The sequence below is a fragment of the Rhinolophus sinicus genome, chromosome 3 (genome assembly GCF_057876585.1).
Source record: "Rhinolophus sinicus isolate RSI-liver-muscle chromosome 3, RSI-T2T, whole genome shotgun sequence".
Taxonomy (NCBI): domain Eukaryota; kingdom Metazoa; phylum Chordata; class Mammalia; order Chiroptera; family Rhinolophidae; genus Rhinolophus; species Rhinolophus sinicus.
Genome location: NC_142503.1, coordinates 65,985,994 through 66,011,881, shown reverse-complemented (window position 1 = coordinate 66,011,881; position 25,888 = coordinate 65,985,994). Strand labels below are relative to the sequence as shown.

General features: G+C 31.4%; 1 protein-coding gene across 1 annotated transcript in view; it reads left to right on the top strand.

Moving 5' to 3' along the window:
• The window catches only part of CHD1 (chromodomain helicase DNA binding protein 1), a 72,749-nt gene extending 47,096 nt beyond the window's left edge, over positions 1–25,653 (top strand). Inside the window, exons 20-36 of the mRNA XM_019727925.3 lie at positions 2,253–2,401; positions 2,776–2,872; positions 2,984–3,079; positions 4,869–5,045; positions 7,944–8,104; positions 9,410–9,451; positions 10,582–10,712; positions 11,418–11,556; positions 11,780–11,930; positions 13,097–13,219; positions 14,060–14,185; positions 15,257–15,397; positions 19,374–19,552; positions 22,210–22,306; positions 23,338–23,389; positions 23,932–24,142; positions 25,254–25,653. Coding sequence (XP_019583484.2) covers positions 2,253–2,401; positions 2,776–2,872; positions 2,984–3,079; positions 4,869–5,045; positions 7,944–8,104; positions 9,410–9,451; positions 10,582–10,712; positions 11,418–11,556; positions 11,780–11,930; positions 13,097–13,219; positions 14,060–14,185; positions 15,257–15,397; positions 19,374–19,552; positions 22,210–22,306; positions 23,338–23,389; positions 23,932–24,142; positions 25,254–25,599 — 2,418 coding nt within the window. The 3' untranslated portion in view covers positions 25,600–25,653. The remainder of the gene's footprint in view (positions 1–2,252; positions 2,402–2,775; positions 2,873–2,983; positions 3,080–4,868; positions 5,046–7,943; positions 8,105–9,409; positions 9,452–10,581; positions 10,713–11,417; positions 11,557–11,779; positions 11,931–13,096; positions 13,220–14,059; positions 14,186–15,256; positions 15,398–19,373; positions 19,553–22,209; positions 22,307–23,337; positions 23,390–23,931; positions 24,143–25,253) is intronic.
• Positions 25,654–25,888: the final 235 nt, after the last annotated feature.

The window sequence follows — 25,888 nt, the reverse complement described above, 5'->3', positions numbered from 1 at the left end:
ATTCAAGCCGGAATTTGGGGTTTGGAGAGTTATGACGATGTTCCAAAAGATGATGGGACTATTTGAATAAATGTAGATTTTTGTATATGACTAAGTGGGTAAATAGATTGTTATACATGAATAAATGTAGATTGTTGTACATGAAAAAATAAGACACCCCCTGAAAATAAGCCCTAATGCTTCTTTTGGAGCAAAAATGAATATAAGACCTGGTCTTATTTTTGGGGAAATGCAGTATATATTTCAACATATAGGACTATTCTAGGATGTGAAGAATAAGTTTAGAGTTGAGAGAATAAGAGCAGGACTCAGTCTCCGTAAGTACAAAGGAAGAAAAGAACTGGGGTAGCGAAAAAGAAACAACGCTATTTAAAACTTTTTTTTCGACATCTATTGTTTACCTCATGTTTACCTCATAAGTGGATAAAAATTATTATTAGGTTAGGTAATATAATAACAGACTTTATATGTTATAAAGAGGGGAACTTGAAGTAGGGACAACATACCAAGATAAATTATAGACTATTAAAAGAAGACAAAGTGAGAAAATAAGATTCTCATGGGTGAGCTGGGCCTAATGTATACGGGAAGATTCAGAATATCCCTGTATTATGAATGAGATGGGCAATAGTGATCAATTGCACTGAACAGATACCACCTATATTGAAATCCTCAACACATGTCCATAACTTACATTCCACTTACACTACTTAAAGACCTTGGCCACCACATTTTCTAATAGATGATAGAACATAGAGGATATATTAGGAAAAGAATTAGAAACATACTATGGAAAGTTGTATGGTAGACCTGTGGGAAGAGTATCTGAAGAAGATCACAAAATAATGGCAATACAGATTTCTTAACATTTTGTTAACAAAATTTTTAAACATTAATATGAAGTGCATTTTTATTAATGATTATTAATGAGAAACATTATTAATTTCATTGTTGATAAAATATAGTAAGATTCCTATACTTCATGTACGTGCTACTTAAGTAGTATTTGGCTCCAAATATGATAGAAGGAGTCTCAGATCTTCTGTTAAATATTTGCGTGTAGCAACTACAAAATAAATAGGTGTAGATGATAAATACAGATGAGTTTTCTTTTTTTATTGCTATGATGTGTTTTATTTTTTTAAATTAGTTTCAGGTGTACAAAACAACATGATTAGACATTTACACCCGTCACAAATTGATAACCATCCTCCCCAAGTCTACTACCCCTCTGACATCATAGATATGTAGCTGTTATAGTATCATGAGCTGTATTCTCTATGCTGTACTTTATATCCCGTAGCCATATATATATATATATATATATATATATATATATATATATATATATACACACACACACATATATATATACACACATATATATATATATACACATATATATATAATTATAGTTGACATTCAATATTATTCTACATCATCTTCAGGCAGATGAGTTTTATTGGTGACCCCTCTACTATTATATAAACAGTTGGAAATGATAACTTTTGATAAAGACTCAAATAAAATAATTACCAAATTGTCTTATTTACACATAGTTGCAATCCTGAAAAAATTAATGTGTGTCATAACTTTGTGAAAATGTTCTGTGTTTATATTAAAGTAGAGTTAGAATTTAGACTCAAGGTAATTTAAAAAGGTTTTTAAGAATCATTTGAAAGATTTGAAAGACTTGGGATTATTTTTCACTGTGAGAATGTCCAGTTTAATACAGAATGTCCAGTATCCCTGGTTCTTGTACTCTAAATGCTGGTAAGACCATGTAAGCATGGTGAAAACTAAAAATGTTTCCATAAATTTTCAAATTATCTATATGGTGGTAATATTTGTTACAGAACCACTGACTGAGAAATAGGGCAAAATTACTACACATCAACTTTTGTCTGTTTTGGAGAACTATGTTTTAGGGCAGGACTTGAGCATAATTTGGAGAGTAGATCATAAAATTTTGGATTATGTGGAATGATAAAACATGAATCAGAATTGAGAAAACTGGTGTAAGGTTGTCATAAGTTTATCTTTTTTTTCCAGTTAAAAGCTAATTTAAAAATTACTGTCATTCTTTACAATAGAAAAAGCAAACAAAATCTCCTAACCAAAACGTAAGGAGGAAAGACATACCCTCAAAATAATCTTTAAATTGAAGAAAGTTAGCTTTGAACACATTGCTATATATTTTTTAATTTTCAGTTTACTGAAACGTTTACGTTTCATCATGCATATCTTTACAGGTGAATATTTATCGTCTAGTTACAAAGGGATCAGTTGAAGAAGATATTCTTGAAAGGGCCAAAAAAAAGATGGTTTTAGATCATCTTGTGATTCAAAGAATGGACACAACTGGGAAGACAGTACTACACACAGGTTCTGCTCCCTCAAGGTATTTAGTGTAAAAAAAAAAATGTCATTTTAGACTCCTACTACACTCATTTTTCTGAAATGTTACTGTATCTAGTGTTGTAAATTTTTTTTTTTTTTTTTTTTTTTTTTTTTTAAGCACTGAACTAATTTTTAGTCAATGACATACATTCACTACTTGATTTTGTCACTCTAGTTTTTGTAATCTTGGGGGAAATCTCTTTAACATCTAGGCTTCAAGTTCTTTAGTTTTAAAATAAGTATACTGCTAATACTTCACCTAATCTATGTCATATAACTATTGTGACTATGTTAATTATTAATAAAGGTGCTATGTAAATGTTAAATATTTAACTGTGGGTGTTAAGTATAATTTTTTTTTTTTCCTGATTTTAGTTCTACTCCTTTCAATAAAGAAGAGTTATCAGCCATTTTAAAGTTTGGTGCTGAGGAACTTTTTAAGGAACCTGAAGGAGAAGAACAAGAACCCCAGGTAACAAAACTTTCAAATGTGTCATCTATTTAAACTATACTTAATACAGAGTATATTTACTTTAACACATATTAAAATATATTTAAAATAAAGATTTATTTCTAATTATAGGAAATGGATATAGATGAAATCTTGAAGAGGGCTGAAACTCATGAAAATGAACCAGGCCCTTTAACTGTAGGAGATGAATTGCTTTCCCAGTTCAAGGTAAATTTTCTTTTAAATTTTCGTTATAATTATACTTGTATAAATTGAGAGGGAATAATTTTTAATTTCTTTAAGCACCATCAGCAAGGTAATTTTTAAACAAAACTTTCCTAATTTTTTTGTGTGTATTAAAATTTTCTCTGGTGTATAAAATATTTTTTTTCCTTATTCTGGCAAACCAGTAGCAGCCTGATTTGAAAGAAAAAAAATCATTTATAAATAGTTACATTTATTTAGTGAATGCAGAGGGATGTTATTTTTTTAGATTAGCACCTAGAATAGTGTTTGGCAAATAGCATGTCCTCAAATATTGGGGTAAATGAATGAATATGGTCTCTTATTTAGATTTCCAGGACTGAAGGCTTTCAGCTGATTTTTATTGGAGCAGTTTTTGACATTAGATTAATTTAAGCATTATCACAACTAAGAAGGCTCAAGTAAATCAGTTAGGCAAAGTAAACAATAAGCTTCTATTCATATTTATAAGTACTCCTGGTTTGTAGAGGGCTAAAAGGTCGCAAGGAGTCCTAAAGCAACGGAAGTCAACTGACCTCAGAGTAAGTTGTGTGCCAGTTGTTTAATATAAAGAAGCAGGTTCCTTTACATCCTAGCCATTTTCCACAAACTAAGGATTTTAAGGTTCAATTCAATTTGTCATTTGTTCATTCAACAAGTATTTATTGAGCACCTGCAGTGTGCCATGTACAGGGACACAGCAGTGAATAAAATCTTTGTAATGTTAATGGATCACTCTGGCTGCAATGTGAAGGATATACTGTGTTGGGGAAAGAATTTAAGAAGGGAAATAAGTTAGTAAGACTATTTCTGTAATCCTGGTGAGAGGTGAAGTTTTCTGGAATTTTCACGGTCTCTGGGTATGGCCTAATTAACTCTTCACATGAAGTTATACTATTTGTTTTTTTTTAATTTGACTAATTGAAAATTTGAAAAAAGTCACCAGTAAGTTAACTAGAGACTATATTAACTCTATATTGATTATTATTATACCAGTGAATTGATACTCACACTTTGCTGCCTTTAGGGATGTCATCACATTTAAATAATAGACATGAAAGAATAAACATAATATTTTTAGCCCCATTCCTTATGTAGGATAAGCAGCTTTCTTGTCTTCATCCAGTTATCTATAGGTTTTAATGTACTAATATTGGAAATTAGCTTTAATGAATGCTTTCTATATACCAGACTGTACAGTTCCTTAAATGTATTATCTTGTTTAATCTTCACAAAAGTTAGTGTGCTGTTACTTTTCCCTTTTTTTAGGGATGAAGAAACTATGGCTTAGGGAACCTAAATAAATTTATCTAGGATTTTAGAACTGTTGTCTCTTGTCAGTAGCTCTTAGGTACTATTTTATGATCATAAAAACAAAAATATTGGATTGTTCTACAACATTTGGTAGTTAATGGACTTGTTTGGTAATTCCTGCAGAAGGTGATTTAGCATGTTACTACTATAAATTACTTTATTAATTTCTTCTAGTTCTGTTGTAGTAATAATTTTGTTGAATAACAGGACAAAAGAGAATCATTCCTGGAAGAGAATTCTTAGAAGTCATTTGGTTTGATCTACTTTGACCTAATAAAATGAACTTAGATGGTTTAGCATTCATATTTGGTTTAATCCATAGTCATATATTCATTATCCTGAGAATATTTAACTTTCATTGTCTTATTCTGGTATGCCACTTGCCCCTAAAAAAGAAGAAGAAAATTTAAAAACGTTCTTCTTTAATGCTTATTCTGTGAAAATTCTGGAATTTTATCAGGTTGCTAACTTTTCAAATATGGATGAGGATGACATTGAATTGGAACCTGAAAGAAATTCAAAGAATTGGGAAGAAATCATTCCAGAAGATCAAAGAAGACGATTAGAAGAAGAAGAAAGGCAAAAGGAACTTGAAGAAATTTATATGCTTCCAAGAATGAGAAACTGTGCTAAACAGGTGACTTTTTAAATATAAAAGATATTTTTACAATATCTTTTTTTGGTGGCTCCTTAAATTGTAAGAGTCTTCACACCTGGACTGATTTCTTTTCGTTTATGAGAGATATTTCTTTTCTTGTAATGTCTTCATTTAATTTGATAATCCATGCCTCATAAAATGAGTTGGAGAGTGTTCGCTCCTCTTCTATTTTAGGAAAAAGTTGCTTAGAATTGGTATTATCTTCATTAAGTGTATGGTGACATTTGTCAGGGAAACCATCTAGGCCTGGAGTTTTCTTTGTTTAGAAGACTTTTTAACTATAACTTCAATTTCTTTTATAAATATGAACTATTCAGAATATCTGTTTTTCAGCGAATTTGGTAGTTTGTTTCTTTCAAGGAATTTGTTTATTTTATCTAAGTTGTTGAATTTATGGACATAAAGTTATTTACAATATCCCATTATTATCCTTTTAGTGTCTGTAGGATATGTAATGATTCCCTTCTTTTCATTTCTAAACTGGTAATATTTTTCTTGATTATTCTAGTTAAAGGTTAATTTTATCTTTTCAAAGAACCACGTTTTGATTTAATTGATTTTCTGTTTTAAATTTTATTGATATCTACTCTATTATTTACCCTACTTTCGCTTTAATTTGTTCTTTTTTTTTATATCTTAAGTTATAAGCTTAGACCATTAAATCAAGACCTTTGTTTTCTAATATTAGCATTTAATACTGCAAGTTTCTCTCTAAGCACTGCCTTTTCTGAATCTCCAAATTTTTATATCTGCTGTGTTTTCATTTTCATCCATTTCAAAATATTTTCTAATTTCCCTTGAGATTTCCTCTTTAGCCCATAGGATTTTTTTTCTTTTTTTTTTTTTTTTCTTTTTTTTTTTTTTTTTTTTTTAGAAGTATGTTGTCTGCTTTCCAAATATTTGGGGGATTTTTCAAGGATCTTTGTTACTGATTTCTAGTTTGATTCTGTTATGGTCAGAGAGCATATCTTATGTGATTTGTTGATATTTATTTTATTGCCCAAATGAACAAAATATCAGAGTTTCAAATAACAGTAACAGTGCAATGCCAAGCTACATATATTGGATCCTGCTATAAAGGGGAAAGAACTTGAATACTAGATTTATTTTGTTTTGCATTAACTTTTTTCTTTTTTTCTTCTCTTTTTTGAGAATACTGCGTTATAAGATTAATTGTCTTGATTACTGAGTTTTTTGGTGCCTCCTTCAATTTTGATTCTGAGGCAAATGAGGGACTTGCCTAACCCTAGTCCTTGTCCCCTTTTCCCAGGGGTGGAGTTTTTTATTTTCTTTCTCTTTTCCTATAACTATTAGGTCTTCTCCTGTGCCCTCAGTTTAGTACGTGAGATGGATCTGGCAAAGTTTCCTACCTGTCTTCTCAAAGGTGACTGCTTCCTTTCTCCAGGGCTGTACCACAAAGGAAAGTTTTCTCTAATTTTCCACCCTACTTCTAGTCTTTTTCTTGAGCACCTGGTGGAAGTTTGTGGGGAATCAGTCACCTGAGAGTGGGTGCAGGTTCTTGCTGTGTCTTTGGTTCCTAGGGCACCTGTGCTCTCATGGTAGCCCACACTCAGCCTTTAGCAAATTTTACGTAACTTCCTCTTACCTGCTTGTTTGTGTGGTACTTGATGTCTGTCACAAGTGATCCAGTGTTTGAAATCCATCTCTTCTTACAAGCTGCTGTATTTCCTTATGTTTGAGACTACTAGATTGCATTGTCGTTTTGATGTGTTTAAGAAAAGGTAAAATTTTGTAGATGATGATTTTGTTGTTAGGGAAGGAGCTACCTACCAACTTTCTACTTCCCAGGCCGAAATGGAACCAAATAAGGTGTATTTGGCCTAAAAGTGACCTTGTATGCAGTTTTTGAAACCAAACCCCAGATTGGTTTCCTTTTATAGTGCATGGGAAGCACAGTATTATATTAGATTTTGTAAAAGGATTAGAAGTTAGAACAAGAACTGAATGCCTATCCTTGATTTTCTTAAGCTTTTTAGCTATTAGGCTTTCAGAATATGTACTGAGACTTTGGAAAAATTCCAAAGACATACAGAAAATATATTTTGATGTATCTGTTAAGCAACTAATGTTACAAGTAGGCTTTTATGGGGGTTCAACTGTCATTTTTTTCTGTTAAATGTTTGATCAGCCTAATTAGAATACCAGTAAGTAGATATTTAGAAGAACAGAAAAAAATTGACACAATCTAGAGATACCTAGAGATACCACTAGTAATAATACTATGGTATATATAATTCCAATGTTTTGTATACATATCATTTGCCAAATTTAATTGGAGTCATTAATTTCATTCCTTTGACAGTATAAAATGTTAATTCTTCAACACAATTTTTAATGGCTTCTCCAATTTCCATTGTACAGATATAATATTGCCAAATTGCCTTCTGTCCCAGTTTAAGTATCCACCAGGGGTGTGTTACTGTTCATTTTTCTGTTACTATTACTAATATTAGCTATTATTGCTTAATTGATATTGTTCAAGTTGATGGATTAATAGAAGAATTGCATTTCATTGTTAGTGTCTCATCTTAAAAAATGTACCAATAATGTATAATTTTATGTTCATATTATTTTATTAATTGCTTGTTAATTGTTCTCATATTTTTACAAAAGGAAAATGGGCATATTCCTGCTGAGTTTTAAGAATGCTTTAAGTATAAAGGCTGTTAATACCTCTTTGTCACTAGCATGCTATATTTTTGTTTTGTTTGCTTTTTAATTTTGTTCATAGAATATTTTTGATACATAGAGAAACATTTGAATTTGTTAATTCTGTCAGTCTTTTGCAGTGTTTTCTTTGCTCTTACAATAGAAACCTTCTTTAAGTTTGAGTAAATTTTTGTTTTCAAATTCCAGATTAGTTTCAATGGAAGTGAAGGGAGGCGCAGTAGAAGTAGGAGATACTCGGGATCTGATAGTGATTCGATATCAGAAAGGAAAAGGCCAAAGAAACGTGGAAGACCACGGACTATCCCTCGAGAGAATATTAAAGGATTTAGTGATGCAGAAATTCGGCGGTAAGATGACATAAGACCACTTCAACTTGTTTTCATTAGAGGGTGAAACTGAAATAGAGAAATCCCATAGTTTTCAAAGATTAAGATAAAAGTTTTAGAGGAGGCAAATACATGATAATTGTGTAGGGATTGGGTAGTTCCACTTTTAGATAGGTGTTCACTATAACTATGAGGAGAAAAACAAGTTTGGTGTCTAATCTTTGCATATTATTTATTTATTGTTAGTCTATTTAGACTGCTAAATTTCTTTTGGTTTTTTTAATGTAGTTCAGAGTAGTGGCCCTTTTGAATAGTGAATGTATATTTCAGAACATTAGATTTATTACAAATTCTCACTGCAGTTATGACTCCCAACATTATTATTTTTATGTGGGAATAATTTAGTTCCATATTTTTCTAGTTTTAACTCTTTTTGAAAGTAACCATATTAAGAGCATTTCTAAAACATCCAAGTAGGAATTGAGGTAAGATTGGCCATGAAATGTGAATTGTAGTTTTCTTTCCAAATATGTTTATTCGTATATACACATTTACTTAAGGGTAATACAATAACAATTTACTTTATATAATATTTTTGCTTATGAAATTTGTAAAAAGGTTGTTCATTGTATTTTGAGAAGTTGTTTCTTTCAAGCCATTGTAACTTTTTTTTTTTTTTTACGTCATAGACCTGACTGATAAAAAGTTCTTCCTCATTCTTTCTCCAGAAAACTAAATATATTGTTAGATTTTATTAAGGGTACTTTTATGACCACCTGATTTGCTGGACTTTCTGTCTTTAGTTGAAGAGGCATTTCAACTTCTACTTTTCCTGGATAATTTCTCTCATCCATCAACCACTTAGGTAGCTTTGTTCTTAATTAAAATTTTTATTTTCCATTGTTGGCATAATACCATACACCTAAATTAGAGCTATATTCAGTAAAATTTTATCGACCCTTGGAATGTGAGGAGGTATAATATGATTGACAATTCTTGAGACACTTCCTGTGGTAGTCTTGAATCTTTTTTGTCTGTAAAATAATAAAGTAATTTCTAAAATAAAATTTAGCTTCTATTGTTTTATTTATATTGGCTTCTAAACATCATCCTGGGTGTTAAAATATGTCTTGTCTTACTTGGTATGTTTTAATGTTTTAACATTTTGGTTTCTAGCATAGTTTATTCATTTTTTTTGTTAGTAAACGTTGCTTTGAATTAATTTTTGCACTAACAAGTATTTTCTTATTTTTTTATTTATAAATATATCTATTTTTTAATGGATAGTGGTGCACACATTTAAACCAAACAATTATTTTCTGTTAGGTTTATCAAGAGTTACAAGAAATTTGGTGGCCCTCTGGAAAGGTAAATACATCTATTCTCATAGAATTATAGCATGTGTTACATGCTTGTCAGCTTTATTGGTCTGTACTAATATTCAGTTTAGCTGCTTTGTTAAATTTGCTTTAAACAGGCATTTACAAAGTTAATCTGCAGAAAGAAAAATTCAAGTATATTTTTAATGTTTTTGTTACTACCCTTAATTCTTTCTACTCTAAATTTTTATCTGCAAAGGGAGTCTTCTATAAAACATATATTTGTAAAATACTTTGCATTTTTATAATTGTATTTTTCAAATGCTGTATCATATATATATATATGTATGTATATATATATTAATCGCAAACTTATAAATTAGCAGATTCATCCTTAGAGAAGCTGAATTGCTAACCTAACCTAATTTAAAGGGCAGTTCTATTTTCCCTTACCAGGGAAATTTTCTTAAGTTACCCTAATTACAGCTCCTTTTTAAACAAACTATATTAAAATTCAAATTGTCATGACAGGTTTGTTTTTTTTTGTTTGTTTTTTTTTTATTTGTTAACCTCAGTGATTGTTGGTGATTTGGATATTCTTTGTCCTTTGTTGTGGCAAACCCACTGTCTAGATAGTGATAAAGACTCAAATTGATTTGTTTCTTTAATCTCCAAAACTCCCTCGACTATTTTAATTTGAGATGACTTGCATGTAATACAATGACTTACATAATTATTTTACTTCTATATGATGGAAAAAACATTTTGAACATTAATAATTGTATTACCAACTCAGTGCATAGTAATAAAAAGTATGGAATTTTACTCTTGCATCTTTTTTATTTATAATTATCATAATGCTTAACCACTTCCTTTTGAACTTAAGAGCTGATCAGTTATGAAAAGCTTTTGTACGATATTATGTAATCTTCAAATTCGGAGCATACCATTTGCTTTGTAATGAATCAGTTAACTTTATTATCCTTGAATATATAAATGAATTTTCCCCGCCAAATCTTCCCAGTTTTTACATACTTTGTGCCAGTTAGGTGAAGTAGAATTTGTAGGGCGTGCAGTAGTGTTATTTGTAGAACTTGAGATAAAGTGAAACTGAGTCTATCTTAAGTGGCACCACTTTATTTTGCATATTTACCTGAAAATTGTATTATTTCATTACAGATTAGATGCAATTGCTCGAGATGCTGAATTAGTTGATAAGTCAGAGACAGACCTCAGACGACTAGGAGAATTGGTACATAATGGTTGCATTAAAGCTTTAAAGGATAATTCTTCAGGAACAGAACGGACAGGTAATCTTAAAATGAGAGTGATTTAAAGAGAGATAAATAGAAGTTTCAAAATATGCTTTTATTGAGTTACATAGGTATTATATCTTAAGCTATCTATTCATCAGTCTTAAAAGATGGCTTATAAAACAGAGCAAGGCCATTCCTGGGTAATAGGAAATGGTCACAGAATTGTGTTAACGAAGGCAATAGATTCTATCTGCCTGGAATCTGGCTGGGAGGTAACATCAGAAATTACTGTTAGTTATATTTTTAGCATAGGTGACTGGGAAAAAATATTGTAAGGATGCACATGTGATACTGATTCTGGTCAGTATCCTTGATGGTGGTTATTTTGCAATTCATCTACCTAAATAAAAATATTTAGATAAGATTTAGTAATCAGATATACTGGGGGGAAAATCACACAAGAACTCTTACTTAGAAGCTGACCATAATTAATAGATCGATGTGCAATTGATAAAACAAATATGTAAGTACTTTTTTATGAATCCACATCTCCTATATATAATCACTAATTTGTACTGAAAAATCTTACAGTAAAATTTAAGGTTTGCCAGTAAGTCCCCCTTAATAATAAAAGTATGTAATACTTATAGGTAAATAAGTAATACTTATTAATATAAGTAATACCATATGTTGCTTTTTTATTTTGTAGAATTACATATTTTATACTTTTTTTTTTATACTCTTTTTAAAAATATTAAGGTGGTAGACTTGGAAAAGTAAAGGGTCCAACATTCCGAATATCAGGAGTACAGGTGAATGCCAAGCTAGTCATCTCCCATGAAGAAGAATTAATACCATTGCACAAATCCATTCCTTCAGATCCAGAAGAAAGAAAGCAGTGAGTTGTTTATTTTTTCCATTGTAAAATATTCATTGTTACTCAATAACTTGGATGTGAATGTAGGTTAAAAATATTTTTCATGTCATATGAAAAATGTCTTGATTCAGTGTTCTTAAATATAAAATAAAGCACAGTATTTCAATTTCTAATGGCTCAAATATGTTTTTCAAAATTTTTAATAAAGCTATTATAAACTTAACTTTGTTAATTTTAATGCTAGGTATACTATCCCATGCCACACAAAGGCAGCTCACTTTGATATAGACTGGGGCAAAGAAGATGATTCCAATTTGTTAATTGGTATCTATGAATATGGATATGGAAGCTGGGAAATGATTAAAATGGATCCTGACCTGAGCCTAACACACAAGGTACTTAAATATTCCTTGATTCTATTGATAATTAATGTTGAATTTAATTTTTGTTTTTAAACGATGTTAGAAATAAACTCAACTAGAGTCAGGAATGCAAGACACTAGCTAGCTGTGTGACCTTTAGAATCTGGTTTTCATGAAGGGATTGAATTTCAATGATCTCTTGAGATTTTGCTTTATATCTGAAATTATATTCTTGTTACTAAGACACAGGTATAGCTTTCTTTAGGTTAAAAGTAAACCTCTCATTTTATCATTAACTGCATTATTCAAGAGCAAAAAGAGATTCTGAAATCTTGCATAATTTTTCCATGTTTAGGATTTTTGGTGATTTGATGTTACCATATTAGCTAAAATAATTTCTTTGCCTAGAATGGAAAACACTGGAAGCATTGCCTTATTCTTATCATTTAAGTTACATATTTATATTTTACTTCGTCAAGGACAAATGGGAACCTTCAGATATTAGTATTTTGTCATTTGCTACTATAAAGTAAAACTTAAATTGTTTAGATTCTCACTGTAAAAGTTTCCTGACAGTTTGCATGCTTTGGGTCATCTTCTAGATAGATGATACTTGGCATTTTAGGAATTTTTATATACTTCATAGCTAATATACTGTTATTCAGAGAGAGGAAATCTTAAGAATATCAATAATGTTTAATAACACTGGATGCTAAATACACTATTGTATATTGGGAAGAAATTTCTAACCTCACACTATGTTCTCATTTTGAATGGAGGATTTTTTTCCCTTGTGTTTATTTAGAATTCATTCCCAGGGAAGCTAAATGTTTGGCTGTGGCATAGGTATAAAAATATGTATTTTGGGGGGCGGCCGGTTAGCTCAGTTGGTTAGCGTGGTGCTCTTAACAACAAGGTTGCTGGTTCGATCTCCACATGGGCCACTGTGACTTGCACCCTCCACAATAGATTGAAACAACTACTTGACTTGGAGCTGATGGGTCCTGGAAAAACATATTTAAAATAAATAAAAGTTTTAAAAAATATATACTTTGCATTCTAAGATGTTTACTCCTACAAATTTAAAGAATTATGACTTGTCAGTGAATTATACATAGTTTTAAAAATGGATAAGCAGTTTTTAGCTTATAAATTTCTCATTTATTTAAGACAACCTGAAAAAATTAATTGCTTTTCAGATTCTTCCAGATGATCCTGATAAAAAACCACAAGCAAAACAGTTGCAGACACGTGCAGACTACCTCATCAAATTACTTAGTAAAGATCTTGCAAGAAAAGAAGCTCAGAGACTTTCTGGTGCAGTAAGTTAAAATTCAAATGCATAAGAGTAGTTTACTTTTCAGTAAGACAAGTCTAGTTTATTGATTGCCCGAGACATCTGTAGTTAATATGAGCTTGTAAGTGTACTTTTCTGTAATTTAGTAACATTATTTAAATATGGTAATATTTTGCCTAAATTATCTCAGCATTCATGTTAACACTGATGAGTCAGTCGTATCTTTCAGAAGTGGGATTAGGTGTTTTTTGGTTTTTTTCCTAGTATTTGGAGAGGCAGTGAGGGAAGCCTGTTCAAGTGGTGTACTTATTGAGAGGTCAGGCCTTCGTTACTGTTTTATTTGGAGACATTGGAGAGCTTACAGGACAGTATTAAAGATCACTGAGCTTGTTTATGAGGGGGCTCCAAAAAATGTGTAGGAAGAAGACATTAAAAAAAAAGAGGTGATTTGGAAACTACAGCAACCTTTAAAAGTTTACCTGTGACCACAATGTCATAACTGCCTATGTACCACTAAAAGTAATTCTTAATGCTATTTTCGGTAGCATTGAATTTAGTTGAAGATAATAACTTAGGATGGTAAAAAAAAATCCCTCTTTCTATTTCTCTCCACTTCTGCTTCTAATTCTTTTTTTAAAAGAAAAAAATAATTATTGTTGGTTAATATTTATAATTCATATTAATACATACTTAATTCATTAAGTTTATATGACTTGTTGGCTTTCTAAGGTTGGTGCAGTTCATTAGAAGCAGGCCATGGATTGGCTAGGAATATGTGTTCTTTTAACTTTTTAGATTTAATGTTTAAGAAGTTTATTAAAATGGAATCTATAAAGTTGGTTAGAATAAAAATAATTATTTTTAGGGAGGTTCAAAGAGGAGAAAAGCAAGAGCTAAGAAGAATAAAGCAATGAAGTCTATAAAAGTGAAAGAGGAAATAAAGAGTGATTCTTCTCCCCTGCCCTCAGAAAAGTCCGATGAAGATGATAAGGTAAGAATGTATTTTAGAAAAGCAAACAGGAACATGGCATGTTTTGGTATTCTTTACATTTGAAATTTGAACTAAGGCCTGAAATTTTACTTTGAGGTAATGAAGTTCTTTTTTATAGTTCAGTATGTAGTCTCATTTACAGAACAGTATTCTACCCATCCAGTAGAATATTATATATCACTAGAGGGATAGAGTGAAGGTCCTTCCTTTTCAAACATTTGCCATTTAAGTGAAGTTGTGTCTCCTTTAATTTTATTATGAATTTTGAATGGACCGGCTTCTCTTATTTTATATAGGAAGGTAAACACTGCATGTACCATTATTAATTGGATTCTGGGTTATTTCTTTCAGAATCCACATACATGCAATCCATAATCATGCAAAGAAATTAATCTTTGTTAAGATTTGGTTAGTAATACATTGGCCATACTTGCACTTTCCAGGATGAGATCACTTCTGTGAAACATCCATATAAAAAAATTAAAACAGAAAGCGACAGTGAAGAAAAACCTGAGCCAGATGTTTGTATAAAGAAGGAACCAGAAGAAAAGAGGGAAGCAAAAGTAAAGGAGAATAAAAGAGAACTTAAAAGGGAGATAAAAGAAAAAGCAGATAAGAAAGATATAAAGGGAAAACGATTTTAAAGAAAAAATAGAAAACAAAATAAAAGAAGCTATGCAGAAAGAAAAAGGCATAAAGGAAGAAAAGGGATGCAAATCATAATGTAAAATTTAGAAAGTTACACAATCAGCTTATTTACATTTTAGGAAAATAAATTGCCTACCAGCCCAAATTAGCCTCAATAACTGAGTTCTTAAAAAATACATGTGGGTATCTAGGAGATGAGAAAAATAGGTTTGAATGCTTTTTAAAATTCCCTATAGGGTAACATTATAGAGTAGCTTTATTTTTGGTTTCCCCAAATAAAATTGGGGAAAGAGAAAATAGATAAGAATATTAAATGTAAATAAACAATTATAGGATATAATAAGAGTAATTACTTTCTGGAAGTGTTGATCAGTTTGCCTTTGCTGTTGTTGGATTTTGTTTTTATTTTCTCTGTTTCTCTAGTTGAGCGAATCTAAGTCCGATAGCAAGGAAAGAGCCAAGAAATCTTCAGTGTCAGATGCTCCAGTTCATATCACTGCAAGTGGTGAACCAGTTCCCATATCTGAAGAATCTGAAGAGCTGGATCAGAAGACATTCAGCATTGTAAGTAGTTAAAGAGTTTCTGGTTATTAGTAATAATTCATATATTTAAATTGCAGTTTTATCTTTTGGAGCTTTTAATTTAGAAATGATTTTGAATGTGATAGTACTGCAGTTCAGATTGATAAAAACAATGTATTTAAATTTTGACAGGTATCTTAAATTTAAAATCAACTTGGAAAAACTTCTTAATAAAGACTTCAAGGAGAGGCATTTAGGGACTACTTAGAGTGAACTATTTTCCCTCTGCCTGTAGATTTTTAAACCTTTGAATTTTTTAACCTGTTATTTATATAACAGAGCTTCTTACCTACAGTGAAGGACTAGCTTATTTTCTAGTCTTGTACAGACCAGTACTTTTAGAAAATATAATAAAAACAGAGTAAAAATTTTAAAAATACATTAAAAATATAACCCTGTTGTTTTATTACTACATTCAGTAGACATAAAATTGAACTGTCAGGTTGATAAAAGTTTCTAAATTTTCTGTACTTTCCCCTTGTGCACTAGTACAGGTTCATACACCACACTTTGAGTAACACTGGTCTAAAATATATTGGTTTTACATGCTACTGTGCTTTTCATCAAAGTAAGGGAAAATCTATCTTGTCCTTTCTCTAAAAGGGTTTAGTTACTGGATATAGTCAGGAAACCAGAGTGGTCTCAACTGTGAAATTAATTGTGATACAAATTTTGAGGAGAACTTTTTAGTGAGGTTGCAGGGTGGGAAAGCAGTATTTGAATATACTGGCTCTGGAGCCAGAGTGCTGCTATTAGTCAGTATGAGGATTAAATGAGTTGATACATGTAAAAGTTTACAGAACAGTGCTCTGCTCAAAAGATTTGTAGTGGTTGTGTTGGATATTGTTACTGAATTCAGACACGCCACTAGTTTGGTAGATGACCCAAAAAAAGTCCCACAAAATCAGGGAAGAGGAATAATTTTAGAGAAAAAGATTGAATGATATGAGACAGGTATGAATTATCAGAATTGAATAGGAAATATAAAATTACAATTAGTTACTGTAGGGAAATTTTATAGTCTATTAAATAAACATGTTTATATGTATGCACAAATAAATGTAAATACATATTCACATAAAAATCATCTTTAGGGATTTTTAGAATCTTAATCTTTTACACTATTTGGAGCTCTTAACATACTCCCATCACTTGTTAGACTCGGATATAATCTTAAGTCAGTGTTATCATTGATATTAATCAAATGCTGTACTTGAAAAATAGAAATTATCATCTTCTGAAATTACATTTGTGTTTGACCTCTATTACACCATTCGAGATCCCCAGCTCACCTTCTTGTGCCATTTTCTCCTCTCTTTTCTACCCTGGCTAGAGAGTGTTGACTAATGAACCCATTTATTCATTTCCTACTGATTCAGTGACATGCCCTAATATAACTTCAGATATTTTTCATGCTTTTTAAATATAATAGCTCCTGCCACAGTTTTCTTTTCTTCCTCACTTTTGGCTATTGACATCCCTCCAAATCCTGAGACTATTGGGAACATTCAAAGTCACTCCTGCTCCCGTCTGTCATCTTATTTACTTGAATATATACCTTATCTCTGGACTTTTTATCAATCTCCAGGTTCACATTCTGGGATTCCTAAGCACCTTTTTAAAGTGCTATTTGTGAGATATATCTTCATCAAGCCTCTCTATCCATTTTCTATTGGTATTTTTTTTAAAACCCTCTATATTGGGAGTGGGGGGCGGCAGTAGTGATGGCATGTGTTTGCTTTACTGAGGTGAAAACATTGAACTCCTTCGAACGGCTTCCCCTACTGTGCCTGCTCTATTACTGAGTTAGGTGAATTGCACCTCTGGCCTCTTTTCTTTGTCCACATTTCCTCCTTAGTCTTCTGACTTGTTCATGTAACTGCTGAAACGGAAAATTGCCCTTTTTTGCCTAGTGAATTTCTTCTCCATTAACCTTCATAAGTGATCTTAAAACCTTTTGTATTATGGAGAGGAAGAATGGAATAGTTTTAATAAGGACTCTGGAGCCAGACTTCTTTAGCTTGCATAATTAGGATTTTATGGCTATATAGTTGACCTTTGAACAACGTGCATTTAAACTGCTCGGGTCCACTTATAGGTGGATATTTTCCAATTGATCCATGTGGTTCATGCCCAAGTTATTCAACAGTCAGTTGGTGGTTGGAAATCCATGGATCTGGAGGGCTGACCTAAGTTATACTCGGGCATTGGGTGTTAGTCTAACCCCTGCATTGTTCAACGGTCAACTGTAAATTTTATTTAGGAATAGCTCTGATGGAATTCAGTGGCCTTTTCTCCATCTTGCTTTCCCTTGACATCTTTGCCTCACTTGACACCTTTTGATTTTCCTTAATGTTTCATAGATTTGATATTTCTAAATATCAGTATAATTAAGCAGGTAAGAAAGAGTACAGAGTTTGGGATCAGACCTGGGTTTGATAGATGTCATTTTGTTTTAAGCTTTAATTTCTTCTATAAAATAGAGTAAATAGTATTGTGAAGATCTATTGTCAGTATCAAATGCAGTGCATTTTTACAGCAATGCATAGCCTCTGGTACCTAATACATTCTTTCCAAATATTAGTTATCATTGTTCCAGTTCCCATCTCCAGGCATTGGCTTAAGCATAGATTTTAGTCATCAATTCCTCTTTTCCCTCCACCCACATTCAGTCAATGAGCAAATCATATTAGCTCTACCACACTGATTCAAGCCCCAGCTATCTCTTTCCTTGATTATTTCCATAGCTTTATAGTTGATCTCACTGCTTCCACCCTTCCCATTTTACCGTATACTCTTTTATACCTAGGTTTGTACTCCACACAGCAACAAGAGTGATAATGACTTTTACAGGGAGAATAAAGTCGCCCTATGTTACTTTTCTGCTTAACACTTTGTAAGCGAGCATTTTCCCGCCAAATCGCATCGTAACGCGGGGCTTTTTTGACATTTTCTCGCCAAAATTAGACTTTCCGTAAAATATTCATATCTTTCGATCTATTTGATATTTTTCTATGAAACTTCCAGTGTTTTAGTTTAAAAAGAGGTCTCTATTTATTTACTTTGCAAAATTTTTGCCGGTTCCAACTAGAGGCGATATGACGAGTTTACTCGTTTCCCGCAAAAAATGTGTTTTAAAACTCTGAATGGCTTTCACTCTTACTGAGGATAACAGATTGATAACAGTAGCCTAGAAAACATAGCATCTGGTTTACTCCCCATCATCTGCAACTTTTCTTACTCACTTGGTTCCAGCCATGCTGGATTTATTTTCTGTAATTTGCCTTTTTAGTAATATTTTTATTCTGGTTTTGTTATAGGTTATAGTTTTTATTATGCAAATTGGACTTTAGCTGAATAATGCAATTTTTGGTATGTCATCCTTTTCTTATCATGCCAGTAATATGTAGGCCAAGGAAAATGTTGGTTTCTATCAGCCACCCCCAACTCTGCCCACCAAAGTAGAATAGTAACAAAATTCATCAATTTGTTTTGTCCCAAAGGTTTAGAAAAATAGACAGTTTATCCTTGTAGCTAATTTTATTTTAATAGCTTTGCCAATGTATTTTATTATATAAAGATCCTTGTTTTTTATATTTTATTCTATATTATAGTGAATATAGGATATTAAGTTATACTCTGAAATATTTTATTATCTTTTAATATCCTGTGTTCAAGACTATTTAGCATGGTATGCTACAGTGTAAAAAGTACCCTTTTTATACAGTAAAATCCAAAGCTTTTATTTACACAAAGACTGATTTTAAATGACAATGGAAAGCTGTGCTTTCTAAAGAGAATCTGAGTGGGAAATCCCTGATATTTAAGAGCTGTGAGGTGAGATTTAATGCTTATTTTAGCATCAAACAATGCTATATTTACTCATGTAAATATCATTGAAAGAAGTAGATCTTTGCTGAATTCCATGTATTTATGTTCTTATTTTCCTTTTTTAAAGTGTAAAGAAAGAATGAGGCCTGTCAAAGCAGCTTTGAAACAACTTGATAGGCCTGAGAAAGGCCTATCAGAAAGAGAACAACTGGAGCATACTAGACAATGTTTAATAAAAATTGGAGACCATATAACGGAATGTCTGAAAGAATATACAAATCCTGAACAAATCAAGCAGTGGAGAAAGTAAGTGATATACTTTTCAGGAAGTATTAAATTTGTGATTATGTAACCATCTGTTAGTTGTTTATATTTAAATTTATTTTTCTACTTCTGAAGTTTAGGTAACAATAATATTTAGAGGGGTAACCTGTGGATGATTGTTTTCATTTTTTTCCTTTGACTTTAAAGGCTTTTTATTCATGAGTGATTGCTTATAGCATCATGATAAACCACAGTTGGCATCTCGGCCTTTAAATAAGAAATAGAGGTGTTTCATTAACATTCAGATTGCATTTTATTGATTAGCTTTTCATTTATACAGTATATTAATTTGTAAAACACAGCAAGTGTAAACTTAAAAATTATGGATTCTATTGTATGGAAATTTTATTTTAAAAGAAATAACTAAACAGGTATTGACCAGTTAATGATATGCATTCTGAAGTATTTAGAGGGAGATGTCCTAATGTCTGCATTTTTCTTTGAAATGCATCAAACAAAAACTAGATTGACAGGGATGGATGTATAAAATTATATGTAATGCAAACATACTAAAATGTTAATAATTGAATCTAGGTAGTAGGTATATGGGTGATCATTGTAAAATTCTTTCGTCTTTGATGTATGTTTGAAAATGTTCATGATTTGGAAAAAAATAATCTATGCATATGTATTGTGAAGGTTCCTTAGTTTAAAATACCCTGCTAATATTAGTCTTGATATCTTAATATACTGCGATTTATTTAAATAGCCCAATTTTACAGACTATAAAGTATCACTATAAAGCAAATATTGAAAGTATTATGCACATATATGTACATTAAATATAAGGGGAATTGCTACTTTTTAAGTTGCAATGCATTCCTTTACAGTCCCTTTTTTGTAAAACTGTAGGCCAAAATATTGATAAAGAATAAGTGTTGCTATATGCTACAGTTAAGCAAACAACCTTCACAAACTAAATTAGTAATACTAATGGTAATTTATAATTAATAAAACAAAGAAAGAGAAGAAAACACTTGAGAAAGCCACAATTGACTTAACACTGATAAAAATGTTTCTAGAAAAGTCTCCAGATGTCCATCTCTGTATGCACATGTGCTTGGATAATTTTGCAGTTAATGTATAAGTCATAGACTTAATGGGTTCCAAAATTTGAACCATCAGCTCCAAGTCAAGTCGTCGTTTTCAGTCTGGTTGATTGACGCTCTAACCAACTGAGCCAACCGGCTGCCAAGGAATTACTAATCTTGGTGGGAAGAGAATTAGGAGCCCTATCTTCTAGCCTTACCTATCTGTGTATGAGTTCAGGCAAGTCACTTAGCCTCAGTACTTCATGTGCTTGTTTACTTTGAAAACTGACTTTTATATTTACTGTACCTACATTAAGGTAGGTTATTTGTGGAATTAAATAATAAAAAAGAGCTTCGAAAATACAAAAACTGTATAAAGTACCTGGCTATCAATAGTATCTCATTCAAGGCTTTATAACTTAATGTATGCTTTGTAGTGATAAGCAATAGATGCTTGATATTTGAGAGAAATATGTCTCAGCCATTAAGAAACCCCAAAATTATTAGGTTGGTGCAAAAGTAATTGCGGGTTTTGCAATTACTTTTAACCTTTTAAACCAGAATTACTTTTGCAACAACCTAATAAATGTTTCTGTGTAATATCGTTTCTTCTTTAAAACAGAATAAAAAGTTATTTTCCAGCTAAGAATTTTTGTTCTTGGACCTTGTATTTTCCATCCATGTCACTGAAAGATGGGTTTCTTTTGGGAAGCCATTGTTCATACACAGAGGTTTATTTATTTATTTTTTTAATCCATTAAAATCTATTTCTTGACTCATTAAAGATGTTGATGTTGGGTAGTTTGCTAAAGTCAGTCACTGGCTAATTAGTAATTTCTCTACCCTGTTTATTATATAAGCAAAATTTCATCAAAATCATGTTCTAACATATCTACTGAAAAACCTAATCATTTAAGAAAATGTGAATTTGTGAAGCCATTACTATTTCAGTGATGGCAGATAGACTTCAACTCCAATGTCATTGATTATGAATGGATGCTGAGGAAGCTGTATTGAAAAGTATTATTCGTAGGCTGCGACTGAACTTATGAAAGAGCACTCTGATTAACCTACTAATGCTGACCTTGGGATGGGAAGCGAGGCCTAAAGACACCATGTTGTACCTGATTTGTAGTGTCTGGTCATGTTCTTCTCATGATGATTACATCACTAGTATAAAATGACAGTTGCTTTTTAATGCATTATTTAGGACCCTTCTTTCACAAGCTAAATCCACATTATCTGATAGCATCTTTACTCAAACTACTAACATAGCTTGTTCCTTTCATATCTAATCAGAATCACATTGATTTCCTTCCTGATTTGTAAATTTATATCTTTGGTTTCAAATTAGGATTGATTACCACTTTTCACTCCAAAGATTATTAAATGAAGGGATTTGAAAGAGAGGTAAAACTTAATATTTAGTTTCATTTATAGTTTTATCGATATATGAAGTTTTTTAAAACATTAGAAATAATCTCCTTAGACTTTATTCCATAGAGGGCTAAGTATGTGTGTATGTGTTTTTCTGTCTAGAGGGCGGGGGTTCCATGAAAAAGCTAAATATTTTCCTCCATCAGATTAATTTGCCTTTTCTTCTTCTAGAAACCTGTGGATCTTTGTATCTAAGTTTACTGAGTTTGATGCAAGAAAATTACATAAATTATATAAGCATGCTATTAAAAAACGGCAGGAATCTCAGGTAAATTAACACATCATTTTTTTCCTTTAATTTACTTTTTCCTTTAATTTATATAGTTAAAACTGAGACAGCCTTCCTTAATAAGAATTCAATTAGTAAATGTAGAAAGAAGGAAATAGAAAATTACCATTAGAGCACCACAATAAAAACTTGCAGGTAAGATCCTGTGAGGGAAGCAAAAATTAGTGGACCAGAACACAAGATATTGGCATAGTCTAAAAGTCTCTGATCCAAGATGTTTATTAATTACAAAGAGAAATAATAACTTTTTAGAAAAGAAACCTGCCTGACATCATTATAAACAAGCAATCAAGGGTAACATCACTAGTAATAAGTAAGACATGTTGATGACATTTTGAATCCCCTGATATGATGCACTGAGAGAGGTACATCACTTCTGTGGAATTCTTGGCAAAATGCATAACCTCAATCTGTTTATGAGAAAATACCAGACAAACCACAATTGAGAGATATTCTACACAATAACTTGTCTAATACTCTTCATCAAGATCATGGAAGACAAGAAAAAACTAAGAAGCGGTCCCATGTAGAAGGAAACTAAGTTAGACGTGAAAACTAAGTGTAATATGGAGTTCCAGATTGGATCCTGGAACAGAAAAAGGACCTTAGTGGAAAAATGTGAAATCTGAATGCAGTCTGTAGTCAAGTTAATAGTGTTGTACCAATGTTAACTACTTAGTTTTGATCATTATATCATGGTTATAGAAGTTATTAATATTAGGAAGCTGGATGAAAGGCATATGGGAATTCTCAGTACTGTTTTTGCAGCTTTTCTGTTAAGTCTAAAATTATTTCAAAATCAATTCTTTCTAAAAGTCATGGGACAAATACTTTATACTTCAAAAAAGGTATCTGCAAAATGCGACATTTATACATTCTAATATCTTACTTAAGGACTTCTTTCAGTCTCAAGATTTTCTTTTTAGGTTTTTTTTTGTTTGTTTTTTTCCTGTTTTGTAAAAATATTTGAAGCCACTTAAAAGATTCTTACATATGTACATTTATTTTAGCAAAATAATGACCAGAACAGCAACTTGAATGCTCAAGTGATTAGAAATCCAGGTAAGTCAATCCTACTAATTATTTTGGAAAGTAAATTTTTAAATTGTTTCCCTTTCTTGGGTTTGTTTTAGGTAACACATACCCACATTATTATTATATCGAGATTATTATACCCACATTATTGTATCTATTATCTTCAATAATCCTTTTTTGCTTATTATTAACTTTTCCATAAATCAGCGTTTTACCAGTTTCCAAAAATTGTAGAATAATTGTTAAAATGATAAATAAAATAAATCTATAATGCAATAATGCATCCTTTCTGTACAAGAATCACAAAAGGATAGTCTGTCTGAGCAGGAAATGGGCCTTATATTTTTCAGTTGTGATTTTTTCACATTTCAGAATAAAGTGACCCTTTTGTAAGCCGTAGTACTGCTTTTATAGACCATTTATAAAGGCTTTAACTGCCTGTATTTGGGAACTGATTGTGTTTAGGTGGAGTTGACACAAGAGTTCTTGTAATCTAAGAGCAAAGTTACTTTTGTTTACCATGTATTTTTTTAAGTCACTAACAAAAGTTGGATTCTTTTATCTAACAGATGTGGAAAGATTAAAAGAGAATACAAATCACGATGATAGCAGCAGGGACAGTTACTCATCTGATAGACACTTATCTCAGTATCATGATCATCATAAAGACCGACATCAGGGAGATTCTTACAAAAAGAGTGACTCTAGGAAAAGACCCTATTCTTCTTTTAGTAATGGTAAAGATCATCGTGATTGGGATCACTACAAGCAAGACAGCAGGTAAACTTGACAATCAGTTTTGAAATTTTGCTTGTTCACGTCCTCCTTTGTTTATTATTGTTTTGGGGTTTTATTTTTTGAAGGCTTTAAACAGTAACAACCTGAATGTAACAACAACAGAATACATTTTATTTTATTAGTAAAGGAATATTTTCATTAGTTAATGATGATTACTAAAATCAAAATAAAAAGAATAAAAGATCAGAAATAAATTAGACTTTCTTTGTATTTTAGTTATGCTCATTTCGTAATTTTTCTCTGAGAAGCACTGTCACATTATAAACACATCAATTGTAGAATGGCTCTTAAAATTAGAAACGGGCACAAAATGAAAAGAAAAAGCGTTATTTATAGTAGTAAATATTTACAATTTCACAGGTTTATAGAACTAATTTATATTGTTTATGAGAACGACCTTTCATGAACCAAAAAACATTAAATTATGTTCAATGTATTTTATTTGAAAAGGCAACCATTTTAGATATGTCTTTTCATTAAACTCATAATTATTTATTTTTTTAGTAGACTGCCACATTTATGTATGGAGCATTGCAATAAAGACTCATGTGTTAAGTCTTATTATATAACTAATCAAACCTAAGGAAAGCTTTTAAAAGGCATCACTAAACCAATTAAGTTTCTCTTTTACAAATTATTTCATAAACTGCATTTTAGAGGTTTTTTTTTTCTTTTTCTTTTTTTTTCTGTTTACAGGCTCATAAAAAGGACCTGATTTCAAGGGTATTCTAGATAGTTGTAGTTATCTTAATTCCAACTTCCATGTAATTAAGATGCATTAATACAAATGATGCATAAAATAAGAAGTTTTAACAACCAATATAAATGGGCATGTGAAATTAGATGCTATCTCAGGTGCTCTGTATGGTTCACTTTAGTTTAATGAATCAAGTGATTTTTCCAAAGGCATGCAGAGATATTACCAGTGATTTAAGCTCACTTTATGAAGTTTTATAATGAAGCACTGAGCTTCTATACAATTAAAAGTATGCTTTAAAGTCTTTTTGTGTTTTATTTTTTAATTAGATTTTATTTGGAAACATTTAATTTGCACTCATAATGTAACTAAAATTCCTAATTTCTTTTTTATTAGATATTACAGTGATAGAGAGAAACACAGAAAACTGGATGATCACAGGAGTAGAGATCACAGGTCAAATTTGGAAGCAAGTTTGAAAGATAGATCTCATTCTGATCATCGTTCTCATTCTGATCACCGTTCTCATTCAGATCATCGGTCAAGTTCTGAATATACACACCATAAATCTTCCAGGGATTATAGGTATCACTCAGATTGGCAAATGGACCACAGAGCTTCCAGTAGTGGGCCGAGATCACCACTAGATCAGAGGCCTCCTTATGGCTCCAGGTCTCCATTTGAACACTCAGCTGAACACAAAAGTACACCTGAGCATACCTGGAGTGGTCGGAAAACATAACAAAAACTGCTATTTTTGTCTTTCTGGACTTTTCTTTTAGCCATATATCATAAACCAACACAGTAATTGCCTTACATGACTTGAAAGATATAAACAGATCTTCTATCAGTAGCAGTATTGTTACTTCTTTCCAGGATGCAAGGTCTATTATCCCAACAGAAGAGAAAATATTTTTATATTTAAGGATTATGCTGCACTGTACTACAAATATTGTAGTGCTTTTTTTTTTTTTTTTCTTTTTTAAAGAAATGGAAAATGTTTACTATTACAGGGACCTCAACACTGCCCT